This window comes from Tiliqua scincoides, chromosome 1, assembly GCF_035046505.1.
Source record: "Tiliqua scincoides isolate rTilSci1 chromosome 1, rTilSci1.hap2, whole genome shotgun sequence".
Classification (NCBI taxonomy): domain Eukaryota; kingdom Metazoa; phylum Chordata; class Lepidosauria; order Squamata; family Scincidae; genus Tiliqua; species Tiliqua scincoides.
Window position 1 is genome coordinate 60,435,648 of NC_089821.1, and position 13,303 is coordinate 60,448,950.

At 45.7% G+C, this 13,303-nt stretch overlaps 1 protein-coding gene across 1 annotated transcript; it reads left to right on the plus strand.

Annotated features, from left to right (window-relative positions):
- Positions 1-1,909: 1,909 nt before the first annotated feature.
- Positions 1,910-12,299, plus strand: LOC136644070 (synaptotagmin-B-like). The gene is made up of 6 exons (XM_066619579.1): positions 1,910-2,078; positions 3,037-3,152; positions 3,319-3,711; positions 7,722-7,841; positions 10,116-10,227; positions 11,998-12,299. Exons 1-6 carry the CDS (start codon positions 1,910-1,912, stop codon positions 12,297-12,299), a joined length of 1,212 nt encoding a protein of 403 aa, XP_066475676.1.
- Positions 12,300-13,303: the final 1,004 nt, after the last annotated feature.

Here is a 13,303-nt window from a genome sequence, read left to right on the forward strand (position 1 = left end):
AGTTTCTGTACCTTGGAAGCAAACTGGTTCATGTGGGAATACCTTTCCTTTGCCTACGGTAATGCTAAAAAAGCACCAAGAAATCGCCATCAGCTCTGTTTGCAGTTTACATCTATTGTTCCATTATCTCTGCCAAGCTTTCCTTTGCTCCTGTGCCAAGCTGTCTATGTAATGCTACTTCACCTTCTAATGGGCATGTCACTGGAAACTGTGGTGTCCTATGGTACCCACCACATTAAATTGCATTGTTGCAGAATTCATTGCAGGCTACCAGTATGTGCATGTACATAAAATTAACTTACTGGACTAAGCAAAACATATATTTAAATCAATATAACTTACTTAAATTTGTACTGGAGCCTGGCTTGAAAAAAATATTGGGCTAAAAGGGTGCAATAGGTATATTATTCCAGCTCCTGCCATTTTGAAGTCATGGGTTTGCAACAACTTGCCGTATTTTGCTACAATTGAAAGAGTGCATGTCTGTGCAGTTGTAGTCTTTCAGGACAGCCAGTGGCACTGACAATGTCCTACAGAGCCTTCTGCTGCAGGAGGAAGAATCTGGGATATGGCCTTGATTTTGAAAGATCCTGAATTCTAATCAGAATGCTGGCTCATCTGTTAGCTTCAGGAAACACATAATCAGCCCCGGTTAGCTGTCCTTGCCATAAACATGATGATTAACTGTGCAGGTTTCATGGTGACTGAACACACTGGCTACAATGCACAATAGCTACACAGGGGCCCTAGGATGTTGTTTCCGTGTTGGTCAAGTCGCTACCCCTTTGAGACTGTATAAAATCAGGGCAAAAACGCTTTGTGGCTAGTATTTCTTGTGGGAAATTATCTGCAAGTAGCCTGAGATGTTGATCCAAAGTCACTGCTAGGCACTTTGAAGCACCTGGACATATGCTTTCGGCTGAAGGAAAAGTAGATAAAGATCTATTTATCCAGCCCTGCAAACTAGATCCACGGTAGTTTGATCTCTACTTTCTTGCTGTATGAGGCAGAACTTGTTTTTCTGGTGCAGCGTGCGGCCAGTCCTTACTGCATTCAGAGTTCTGCACTGCTTTTTTTTTTTTTTTTTTTTTTTGCTGGGAGTTCCCATGAGTTCTCGTTTTTCAAGCAAACATCTGAAAAGGTAGGTGCAATTAAGTCAACAGTGAGATGTGGGTATAAAGAGGTGGGTGGGATGCTTGTAGCGTGCTCCATGCTTGAGACACCTGTGGAGGGATGCCCAGCAACGGTCCTGTCTGATGCCTGTATTGTTAATTTGTTAAGAAACTAATGTGGGTCCTTGGAGGATGGTCAGAACAGAGACAAGGAATGCTTGCAACAAGAAGGGACAGTGCAGCATGCAGTGTCACATCCTCATCTTTGAAATCCTTTGAGATTGCCTGCCTCTGGGCAACGAACCCATGCAACTTCTGGGAATTTGGGGCCCCTGAATTAGGTCATTTCTGCCCAATGTTGTGTATACAAAACAGGGACCAAATATGTACACCTATGAGCTGGGCAAAAATGGGTCATGTCTGCGATTCCTCTGTCTCAGTGTAAAAAAATACAAAACCCAGGTGGCCATTCCCTTAGCAACTGGCAACATCATTTTCCCTTTCCACTGATCCTGTTGTTTGTGCTTTCTTTATTTGCTCATGTGATAGCCCACAATGGGAACAAACAAGGCATGACCACCTGGTTAAAAAGGGGGGGGGGAGGAATCTCAGTTGTGGCGCAGAATATTGGTGGTGGTGGAGTTGCACAGAAAACACATGGATATTCTGTGCAGAGCATTTACCCAGTTTCATTCCTTTGTACAGATCTCACACACAGTACATGCAAAGAATCCGGGCACGGCTGCTACTCAAAGCATTGATGCCACTACCTTTCTGTTTCCAACAGGAAATAGGACATGACCCAAGGGATATCCGGCCTGCTTTTCATCCAAGGTCATCCTCTGCCTGTTTCTGACATCTGGAAATATGGGATGTTGGCACTGTCTGTTTTCCTGCTGTTGGTGGCATTAATCATTTTGACCTGTCAACTGTGTGAATGTCAGAAAGCCAGTACATTTGGGAAAGGTAAGTTTTAATGACCATCATAGGTGAGCATGGGTTCCTTTTCATTAATATCAACTAAGCCCAATTCTGCAGGTATTGCCCTGCATATCTCAAAGAGCCAAAGCTGATTAAGCTGGGACTTGAACAGAGTCTCCCAAGCTGCTTCCTGCCTTGGTTCTCGGAGCACTCAGGAGCACTCCAGCCTGGGTAGTAAGAACTCAATAGTTTATAATTTTGCAAAGAACATCAGTGGATGGTAAGTATCCCCCATCTGGGGGTAAAATATAATAATGAAGTAATTGGCTATGTACTGCCCTATCATGGCATCCTAAAAATTGTTGCCTCGGGCTACAATCCTATGCACACTTTCCTGGGAGCAAGCCCCATTGAACAGGACTTACTTTTGAGTAGACCTGCTTAAGATTGTGCTGTCAGGCAGGGCACTGCACCCTGCTGTGAATGACAGGGCTGACTCTGATAATAGAGGTATTCTGTTACTGCCCTGTGAATATTGTTCTAGTCAATGTGGGATTTGCATTAGTTCACCCATTAACGATCAGATGATGTTGAGATTATGCTCTTCCCATTTCTTGTGAGAATACCCTTAGGAAACCCTCCAACCAGGTGCCACTTAAAGGGAAACAAATTTCACCATTCTACGCAGTTGGAAAGGGTTTCCTCTTTCCAACTGTCATCATTTTATCTAGCTCTCTTCATTCAGCTGATTAGAGGATGTCCAAGCAAGGCTTTATTTTAAAACAGCATTTTCCAAGACTCCCCACATGGTCTCCAGCAGTTGGAGCCCTGGGCCACAAACACACCAGCTCTGATTATAGAAGTGAATCTGTATTGAAAGGCACATACTTGATTCTCCAACTCATCAAGAAAACAATATCTGAAAATATTAACTCCTCCCTTCACGTTTATGGATGATTTTTGTTTCTGAAGTTGTGTACACAAGATATTTTTGTCCTTGCAGAAAGAAAACATTCCAGTGAAAACTGGAACGGAATAAGACAAGAGAACGGATTCAAGGGGAAAAGATCAGTGACATCTCGTCTTGATATTGCTCAACAACCCTATCATGCCATTAAGGCAAGCATACTAATCCCAGCGTGCCTATAGATGTATGATGAGTGGCTGTCCCCCTGTGGAATATGCTCAACAAGTTGTATGCAGACATACAATTCTGCAACATTTTGTTTGCAATGTTTTTTGGTGGCAACTCAGTTCATGAGCACTTCTCTCTTATTTTCCTCAGGTTCAAAGAGTTCAAAGGGAGCTTAAGAAACTTGGAGTCTACTTTTCACCACCCTCAACCAGCAGCAATGCTGTGGGCCACTTGGGCAGTGACATGGCTGCTCCTGACCGATCCCAGGGCAAGCTGAGGTTCTCGCTTCTCTACAACAGAAAGCGCCTTGAGTTGCACTTGACAGTCACAGAAGCCCTGGGCCTTTCCAGCCAAGGTTGCACCAAGACTTTTATTCAGGCCAAGCTACTGAGCTGTGTGTCCTCCCAGACCCCTGATCTCCAGCATGTTGCCCATGAATGGCAGACCCAGGTGGTGAAGAACTGCAGCAGCCCCACCTTTGGGGATCAGTTTGTTTGCACCCTGCAGGAGACCGAACTGGCCAAGAGCAGCCTCAAGCTAGAGGTAAGGGTGGGGGTGATCCCTGCCTGGTTTTTCAGAACATGGTGAAAGTGGTGACTGAGTGATCTTGTTGGTAAAGCCTCTTATAATTTTACAAAATGATGAAAAGGGAATGTTGCATGGGAGCTCTCCGTATCCTGATTCAATGCTTTAGCAGCACTAAAACAGTGCCACTCCAAAACCAGGCAAATGACATGGGAGAATCTCCTGCCACTGACTCTTAGAAGGTTGTGAGGGAGGCTGTGATTTCCTTATGTACCGTCTGGTTACCCCTATCTGCCAGGCAAGCAGAGGCCATTGTGGGCCAAACACTGGTGCAATGTGGTTGACACCAACTGGCTTAGGCCCTTGAAGAATGCCATTCTTCTATGGCCCATAAAAATATACTACCCAAGACCCCTTCCTCCTTCCCATATCTTTCTGACTACCAGGCTACAAGAAAAAGGCAGGGATCCCCCATCCTTTTTTCCCTTCATAACAATAATGCAGGCAGAGGAAAACTGCACAGCAGACTAAATGAGGAGGGTGGAGCAGGAAGTGTGGAGGTCCCCTGTAAATCCCTCCTGCCATTATTTTAAGTTTTTCTCCCACCTGGGCCCCCAAATCGGATTAAGCTTGGCCTGGAAAGCAATAGCCTAAGGAGCATGTTCAGGAGTAAGCCGGCAAGTACAAGAGGTGGTCAGCAATCCTACCACACACCAACCAATTGTCTCCTGTCAGTGGCACCCACTGCTCCTGCATTCCTCACTATCTTGGCAATCATGGGATCAGGACCCTGGATTTGCAGAGACAGAGCCTAGGCTGGATCAGAGATGGGCAAATCCAGCTCAGCTTGACTTGAATTGAGTCATAAGTCTCCGCCCCCTAGTTTTTAACAGGCTGACTTTCCGAGTCACCCAGGGTGTTTTGGGAACTCTAATAGACTCGAATCCTGAGTCTTTTCCATAAAAATGTCAGCCGCAGCTCCAAGGAAAAAACGGAGCTGCTGCCAGAGTGGTGTGTGTGTGACAGAGAGAGAGAGAGAGAGAGAGAGAGAGAGAGAGAGTTTGTTCTCGTTAAATACTCCCCAATGCCCCCATCCCATCTGTAAACAAGGCGGGAGGGGGTGGGACAAAGTGTGTGAGAGTGGGAACAGAAGCAACAAAAGAGAGGAGAGTCACACAGCAGCTGGGAGGCTTACCAGTATGACCCAAAACTTTGCAGCTCTACTCAGAAGTAGTCCCATTGCTGCCAGTCATTCAATGAGTCTACTGGAGCCATGTCATGAGTTTCTCTTTGATGGCTAGGAATCACCTCCCCCCTGTCTTGTCCCCTCACTCTTCCACGGAAAAAGCCTTCATCCAATGATCACTGGTTCCTTCAGACACATACAAGAGAGCCCACTCCTGCCTCCCCCCCCACTTGACACAAACCCAAAACATTAGCCCTCCCCTGCCTCCTGGATGAGACTTCTCTGCTGCTCAGTCAGTCTAAATCAGTGATTTTCAATCTTTTTTGTCTCACGGACAAAGTACAAAAATTGTCAAGGCACACCATCAGTTTTTTGACAATTGACAATGCACACCATGTTGTTGGTGGGGAGCTCACATCCCCAGTGGCCCTATTAAAAATGACCCTCCCCAAAACTCTCGCGGCGCACCTGTAGACAATTCGCGGCACACCAGTGTGCCATGGCACAGTGGTTGAAAATGGCTGGTCTAAATGATGGCCGCACGAGGTCTTTCACATTGCAGAAAAGTAAGCAAGCACACCCAGACAGACTTAAGTCTGCATACGTGGAGACTCATTTCCAAGTCAGTGGCCTTAGACTTGAGTCAGTGCTGGAGTCATTGGCACATCTGACTCCAGTGTACACAAACCAGCAAAAACATGTGTTTTTGCGACTTGGTCTCAAGCCACCTGACTCGAGTTCCCATCCCTGGTCTGGACCCCAGGGGCAAGAAGGCCTTCCACTCTCTCTAAAGCAGTGTTGCTTTGTGAGATTGTGGGATGATTCAGTTCCCAATCCTATCCAACTTTCCAGTGCCGGTGCAACCGCAATGCAACCCTGGGGAAAGGGAACAAATGTTCCCTTACCTAGAGGAGGCCCACATGACTGTTACCCTACTGTAGGATGCAGTGCATGCCTCATTGGCACGGCTGTGCCAGCACTGGAAATTGGATCGGATATGGCCCTCAGTTGCCCCCGAGGTCCTCACTGTTTACACACAGTGTCATAAGGCAACACAGCAATCAGAGCTAGATGGTCACCTGCTACTGCAAGAAGCAAAGAGGAGGGGTGGACAAGAGAAATGGAAAAAGGAAGAGGCCAAGGCCTCTGGGGCTAGTTGGAGATGCTAAATGAACCTAATGTGGCTCTGCTAAGGATGGGGGCTCTGAGCTCACAGCTTCTGAGACTTGTTAAACATGTGCATGCATGCACACGCTTGTGACCATGACTGCATGACTGTTAACTACATGGCTGCCACTGCATGGCTGTTAATGACAACAGATGCAGGCCTCAGATGAAGTTTCTCCTGGGATTTAATGTTTGAGGAACTTCTACACCAGGGTTCTCAAAGAGAAGTACAGATATTTGGTAAGTTGGAGGTGGAAAAGGGAGAGCCATGTGCATAAGAAAAATGTGGCTTAAGATTGCACAGTCTGTTACGAAAAGACAGTGTCCATCCTGCTCATGGCATCACGAGACTGGAAGTAACCAGCCACACAGGCCCATTTGACTTGCTGATCGATCAGCTGCACATGGAGCAATGGCTCCATCCGGTGGAGATGTGAGGTAAGTACATTTCTCTCATATGAATCTACAGCCTTTGTACCAGTACAGCACTCAGTTGCCCTTCTTCCCATTGTTTTCCGTTTGGCTTGACACTGGCTGGCTTACTGTTCTTTGTGCATCTCCAGCCAGTATATGCTTTCTCTTTTCAGGACACCGGGCTATCTTTTCCTTGTTTTTGATTTCTGGGTTGGTTCATTTTTTTTCTTAAGATAACCCTGTGTTCTGCACAGACAGCTGTGCCCACTTCATATACATTTCAGGGTGCCTGTGGGAAACCCCTATTTCTGAGGTGTTTGGAACCAGTGAGGTGGTGAATGGCTGAAATCCTAAACACATTGCTAGGGAGTAAGCGCCACTGAAGATAGTGGAACTTACTTCTAAGTACACGAGTGTGGAATTGCACGGCAAGTGTGGTGTAACAGCCACCATCACCACCCCCAACATAAAAGGGAGAGAATTTTCTGGTGCATAGTGCACAAGCATATGATACATCACACGAAAGCTAAAATCCATTTAGTGAGGTACTCACTTCATGTACCCCCACCTATCTACCCCCTGCCGTCCAAATGCTTATGATGAAAGGACACAGGTTGAAGTGAACACTGTACAAACTATGTGGAATGCATCCAGATAGAGACCATGTGAATAAAGGCTTGCACAGACATACTCATACAAGTCTGAACTAAGAAACGACATCTGGGGTCTTTTGATGCGCCATAGCACCGGAAAATGTGTCCGAAGCAGTCTATGATAAGCATGACGGTTAGAATTCAGCTTGAGTTTCAATATTAACATTCAGAGAGAATTGCACTGACTAGTTTATTCTGGATTAGCCTTTGGTTTTACATCTTCTGCAGGAAATGCTGAGTGGAGAGGGTGTTTTCAAGCGTCCTGTCCTGTCATGGGAGAGGGAGATGCCTTTGTCCCCTGCTTGTGGGCTTTTCAAAGTCGGAAGCCACATCAATGACTGGTGCCCCCCCGGGGGGGGAAACAAAGACATGACTCTTTGGCCTGATCCAACAGGATTCTTGTTATGTGGTTCAGACCATGTGGAAATTCTCAGTGTTAAATATGTGGAGATCCTTACCTGTGAAGTCACATCTGTAGGGACCAATAATCATACTGGCCTATCATACAGGGCTATTGCCTGGATTACTGACACAGGGCATGTGACGCAATGGAACATGTAGGACAAGCTCTCTATATCAGTACAGACTTATGTCTCATTATTCCATAGGTTAAACACTTTGATAAATATTCCCGTCACATTCCTCTGGGAGAAGTGAGGATAGCTTTGAATGCACTAAAGACTTCCCAGAGCCTGGAATTCTGTGAAGAACTGCAGAAGGCAACAAAGGTAGAAACAGTGTGATTTTTGAACAAGTTAACAAGATCATGTGTTTACAAGCATTTTTTCTGCCAGATTTTTAACTTGGAGAGTTCTCACAATTACTAAGACCAGATTGGTACATTCCGAGATTGTCAAAGTTGCTGCTTGCCTGTGGCTGGATGCTTGTACTGCTCTTGTGTGGTTTAAATGACAAATTAGCATTCTTGCAGCACAAGGTCCTTTATGGTTGTTGCAAATGGCAACATGCCATACAGCACAGCTGAACTGCCACTGTAAACAATGAATAGCTGTGTGCCAACGGCCCACCAACAACCCCCAGCGCTGGTGATTCAGCATGGGGGGCTGGCAGGGGATGAAGGATGGCTGGAACAGACAAGAAGGGAGAGGAATAGGGTGGAGACTGGGGCAGGGAGGATCAAGACTGGGGAGAGGGCAGTGGCTTCATCTATATCCTATCCCCTTTCCTGGCCTTGATCCACCTTCCCAGGTCCACCCAGACTTGAGCCAGCAAAATTACTAGTGCAGGTCTGAATGGATCCAGCAGGGCAGCAATAACTTGCCCCAGGCAAAGGAACACATGTTCCTTTACCCAGAGGAGACCTCCAGGACTGCCCTGTCACAGGATGCAGAGTGCACTCCTGAGGAGCAGGTGCCAGTTAAATTTCCAAGTGTTGGATAAACCAGTTAAATTTCCAAGTGTTGGAAATTTAACTGGTTTATTTACAGGCTTACATGCAGTCTCTGGCCAGGCTCAACACATGCCTGAAGCAGGGTGTCTCATAAGGCAAGGGAAGAGAGGAGCCTGCCCCTGCAGTGCACGCTAAAATTACTGTGTTTGCATTCAGCAAAGGTATAAACACAACTGTGTACAATACATACTGGGCATGAAGAATAACATATTTTGACTGCCACTTTGGAATCCTAGCAGATGAAGCACACTTGCTAAGGCCTTTACACGTTTGGCACCCACAGGCATAACTGATCCTGTGCGTTTTTCAGGAGTATTAAAATATCCTGAACGGGAGTGGGAGGAAATTTCATAATGCTGAATACATGCCCTCCCACATCATGCGGACGAAGACAAGGAGGCATAGGTGAGGACTTGTAATACTCTTATTCTCATGCAAATGGTAATGCTCAAACAGCACCCCACATCCCATTGCATGCCGTTGGACTATCTCCCCCACCAGCTCCTCGCATACTTGCAATAATAGCCTATCTCTCACCAGCTTCTGAATCAGATGCATTGGTAAACTGATCGTAACTATTTCTCCATTAAAACACACACACACTACAGAGGTGTAACACACTTCCCTGGCATCCGGGGCAATTATATCATGACATCATGTAACATTGTGATGTCACTTCCGGGTTCTTTCCAGAGAAGGCAGGGCTCCCTGCAGCGGCTTTGTGTTCCCTGTTCCTTCTCCTGTGGAGGCTCCCCTTTGAAGAAGAAAACAGAATCAAGCCACCAGTGCCTCCTCTGGAACTAGGGTGGAGCCTGAGGGGCAATCATGTACCCCCTCGGCATAGTGCCTGAGGTAGGTGCCCCTTGTTTGGGGCTGCCTCAATAGGCAAGTATGGCATTATTAATTCGATTCCTCTGCCTCCCTTGCCAACCCATGGAAAGAAAAACTTAAAGTAGAACTCTCTCTCTCTCTCTCTTTCTGAATGCACAAACACACATACACACACTTTTCAGACTCTTAGAGGTTTAAGAGTTTTAACAGGATGTTTAATCTCACACAGCTTCCGTTGTACTTATTAGAGAATATCTACAATATAAACACCTAAGGGAACATTTATTATTTGGATAGGCAGTTATGTGGGAAAGTTGGAAAAGAAGCTAGTGCATTCCAGAAGGAAAAATAGGGACAAAATAGAGGCCAGGTCCCAAAAAACATAGGATACAGGAGGACAGCTGGATTGTGTGTGAATCTAGGGAATTGAATATTCGAGGCAAACACTCTTGGAATAAAACTCTGAAATAAAAGAAAAACTGTGGTACAGAAAACGAGTACAGCCACTGGGCAGTGTTCTTGGGCAAGCTGTCAGTTCATGCAAGGACCACCAAGCCTGGCCAGATTCCTAAGGAAAGCTGACCACAGAAATAAGTAAGAATTTCATGGGCGATGCACAGGGTCTGTCAGCAGATGAGTCAAGGTGGGAAGTGTTCCCTGAAGGGAGGAAGCTTGGAAACCACTGGTCACAAGGAACAAGGAAGGCACAAGCTGCAATAGTTCATCTGCACAGGTATTTACATCATGACGACCTTCACAGGATGCGGTTGGAGAAGTCCTCGTGTCACTGAAGTGTCTCCCCATCTCTCAGAGGATAGAAGTTGGGCTGCTGAAAGTTAAAACTGCCTCCTTGTGCAGTGACCCAGAGAAACGTATGTCTGATTTCTTGTTCTTGCTTAATAGTTGGGTACTCCTTTCTTCCCCAAATTATAAGTAGAAGAGTTTGAAAATAGTGTTATTTACGTTACTCAGAATTAAGCCCACTGTTTTCAGTAAGACTCAGCTGTAATTCTAACTTACTCACCAGAAGCAAACACCTCTACTTATTATCCCTCTGGCTGCAAGCCTGAATTTTAGCCCAAAGGTAAGGGAGCAAACATTCCCCGTACTTTAAGGAGGCCTCTGTGTCTACCTCCCCGACCCCAGAATGCAGTGTGTGCCCTGTTGGCACAGCTGCAACATAGCTGGAAACTTGATTAGGATCAGGCTGCTTGTCAAACTATAAAATACTTCAAGAATGTGACTGGCCCTTTGTGTGGTTGATTTTGCCCCTACATAGCACCTGTGAGGGAATCCACATCAGGACCATGCTGTGGGGAGATGCAGCATTAACCCTTTGGCCTTGCCAGGGTCCTGATCTAGATCTCCCCCTGCCCATAACTGCTGTTTGCTCCAGGAGAAAGCTTCCATTGGGATCACCAAGGCTTCCATTGAGGGGGGAAAACAAAAGTACAAAGGTCAATCACATGCTTTACACAGTATATCCCCTATACAGCTCATTATAAAACAATACAGCAGGAATTGCTATACCTGTCACTGCCATAATACAAATGGACCCAGATGCACACTCTCCACCATCACCAGTCAGCTTGAAGTTCTGCAAACTTTTGCAGGGGGTGGGTGGGTGCTTATTAAATGGTTATTCTCCCCATATATCCAGGGAGGAGAGTTCTGATATCCAAGCCCAGTATGTTAAATCCTCCTCTCTTTTGCAGCAGCTTCTTGCTGTAATAAAAAAGCAGCATTAAAAAAATAAAAATTTAAAAAGCCTGAAGGTCCAATTGAAAAGAGTAAAATGTGCCATAGCACGGAATGGACAGTAGTGCTTGAATACCAAGATTGGAGGGAAGTAGCAATGGGAGGAGAACAGCAACAAATAACAGCAGTGGGGAAAAGAGACCTGGATCTCTTCCCACTGATGATCAGAAGCCCAGTTTGGCAGGTATAAAGCCCACATCCTTCCATGCTTTACTCCATGTTCATGAGGGCTACCAACTTGCTTTTTGCTGTATTTGAAAGCCAAGATTCATCTTTGTGTTACTGTTATTATCTTCCATGTAATTCCCTTAAGATCTTTGGAGCCCTTAGATGCTCTATGCCCTGCTATTTATTACGTTCTTGCAAATCAACTTGCAACTAGCGCTCACACCCAGCCTGCTCGAATGCCAGATGCAAGGGAGGGCACCAGGATGAGGTCTCTTGTTATCTGGTGTGCTCCCTGGGGCATTTGGTGGGCCGCTGTGAGATACAGGAAGCTGGACTAGATGGGCCTATGGCCTGATCCAGTGGGGCTGTTCTTATGTTCTTATGTTCTTATGCTCTGGAGCCAGTGACTCATTTTTGCTTAGTGCCAGTGAACCCTTCCCACATTATGCCATCACAGTGCTTGATTATCAGTACTTTTACCCCTCATACTCTTTCACCATTGGGGGATACGTCATTCTCCCCATCACAGCTGTAGAAGGCGTGTTTTATTTTGCTTTAAGTTGTGATCAAATCCGTCCTCCGTGTCCTCAGTCAAAATTAATGAATCACATAGGGACAGTTGTTATTATTAAAACCTCTCCCCAATTTTGAGGGTAGTCCTTCCAGGTGTTTCAGAGATTCCTGCTGCACCTCTCCTGACCCTCTCTCCACTCCAGGTATATTTGCAAGGATTGATGTGTTTTGCAACCTCCTCAAGCAGAAGCACCAGAAATCCAAGCCCAAGACTCTGGCGGCCAGCACTGTTTTCAACGAGACGTTCTTGTTCCATCTTCCTGAATCCATAGTATGGGACTACGCTGTTCTCATCTCCATTTACGAGACTGACTCTAGGGGCAGGCAGCTTGTTGGGCAGGCTGTGCTGGGGAAAAGGGGACCCAATGATAGGAATGATCACTGGGATCGCATGATGCATTCCATCCAGCAGCCAGTCGCAAAGTGGCATCCTTTGCTCATTTAAAGGAGCTTGTCCTCCCTCGCACCAGGAACTGCTGCCTCCTTCAGGGAAAATATATGTCAAGGAAGCAGAGGTGGTTTAGAAATCCTTTTTCAGAGCAGCTGTTGCAGCTACATAGCTCATTGGTGCCGAAGCTTCTGATCTTCTTTCTCACAGATGTTTCCACTGAAGCAAATGGAACTTACAAGTACCATCTTACTTTGGGTTATGGTAGCATCTAAATGTAGCAGCACAAGAACGGAGAGCCTCTGGTTCCACTGGAAATCTCTGTTCATTCTCTGATTTGAGCCAAAATCGTAGTCAAGTAGTCTTGCTTGGTTTCCTGCTACATGACCTGCAGTTTCAGTGGTAGAAGTATAGCTCCACAATGGAGCACATGCTCTTCATACAGAAGGTCACACATGTCTGTCCGTTGTCCCCCCGGCATCTCAAAAGACAAACTCAGGTGGTGGGGCTGGGAATGACAACCTCTACCTGAGTCCTGCAGTGCTGCTGTCAATTGGAAGAGACAGTTCCGGGTTAAATGGGTTATATTAAATGTAGATATACTACTACAACTACTACTACTACAACATCTCAGCCTATGCTAGTCTGCCAAGGTCCTGGGTATCACAGAGATATCTTCACAGGATTCTTGCTGCTCCAAGCTACATTGTTTTCTAGAGCTGAGCTGGTATCAATTTATTAATAAGAACGAGAATATTTGTATACTGCTTTTCAACAAAAATAATAATTATTATTATTATTAAAAATTAATAATAATGTGGTCAAGGCCAAGAATGTTGTGTTTTTACTGATGTCAACCATTTATAAACTTTTCAAGTTCCAAGAATAAGGGAGAAAAAAAAGTTCACAAAACAGTTTACAGACAAAAATCAAATAAAGACTCCTCTCCCCAAAAAGGCTCACAATCAAAAAAGAGATGCAGAAGAACCCCAGCCAACAGCCACTAGAAAAGACACTGTGCTGGGGTGAAGAGGGACAGTTATTCTCCCCCTACTAAATAT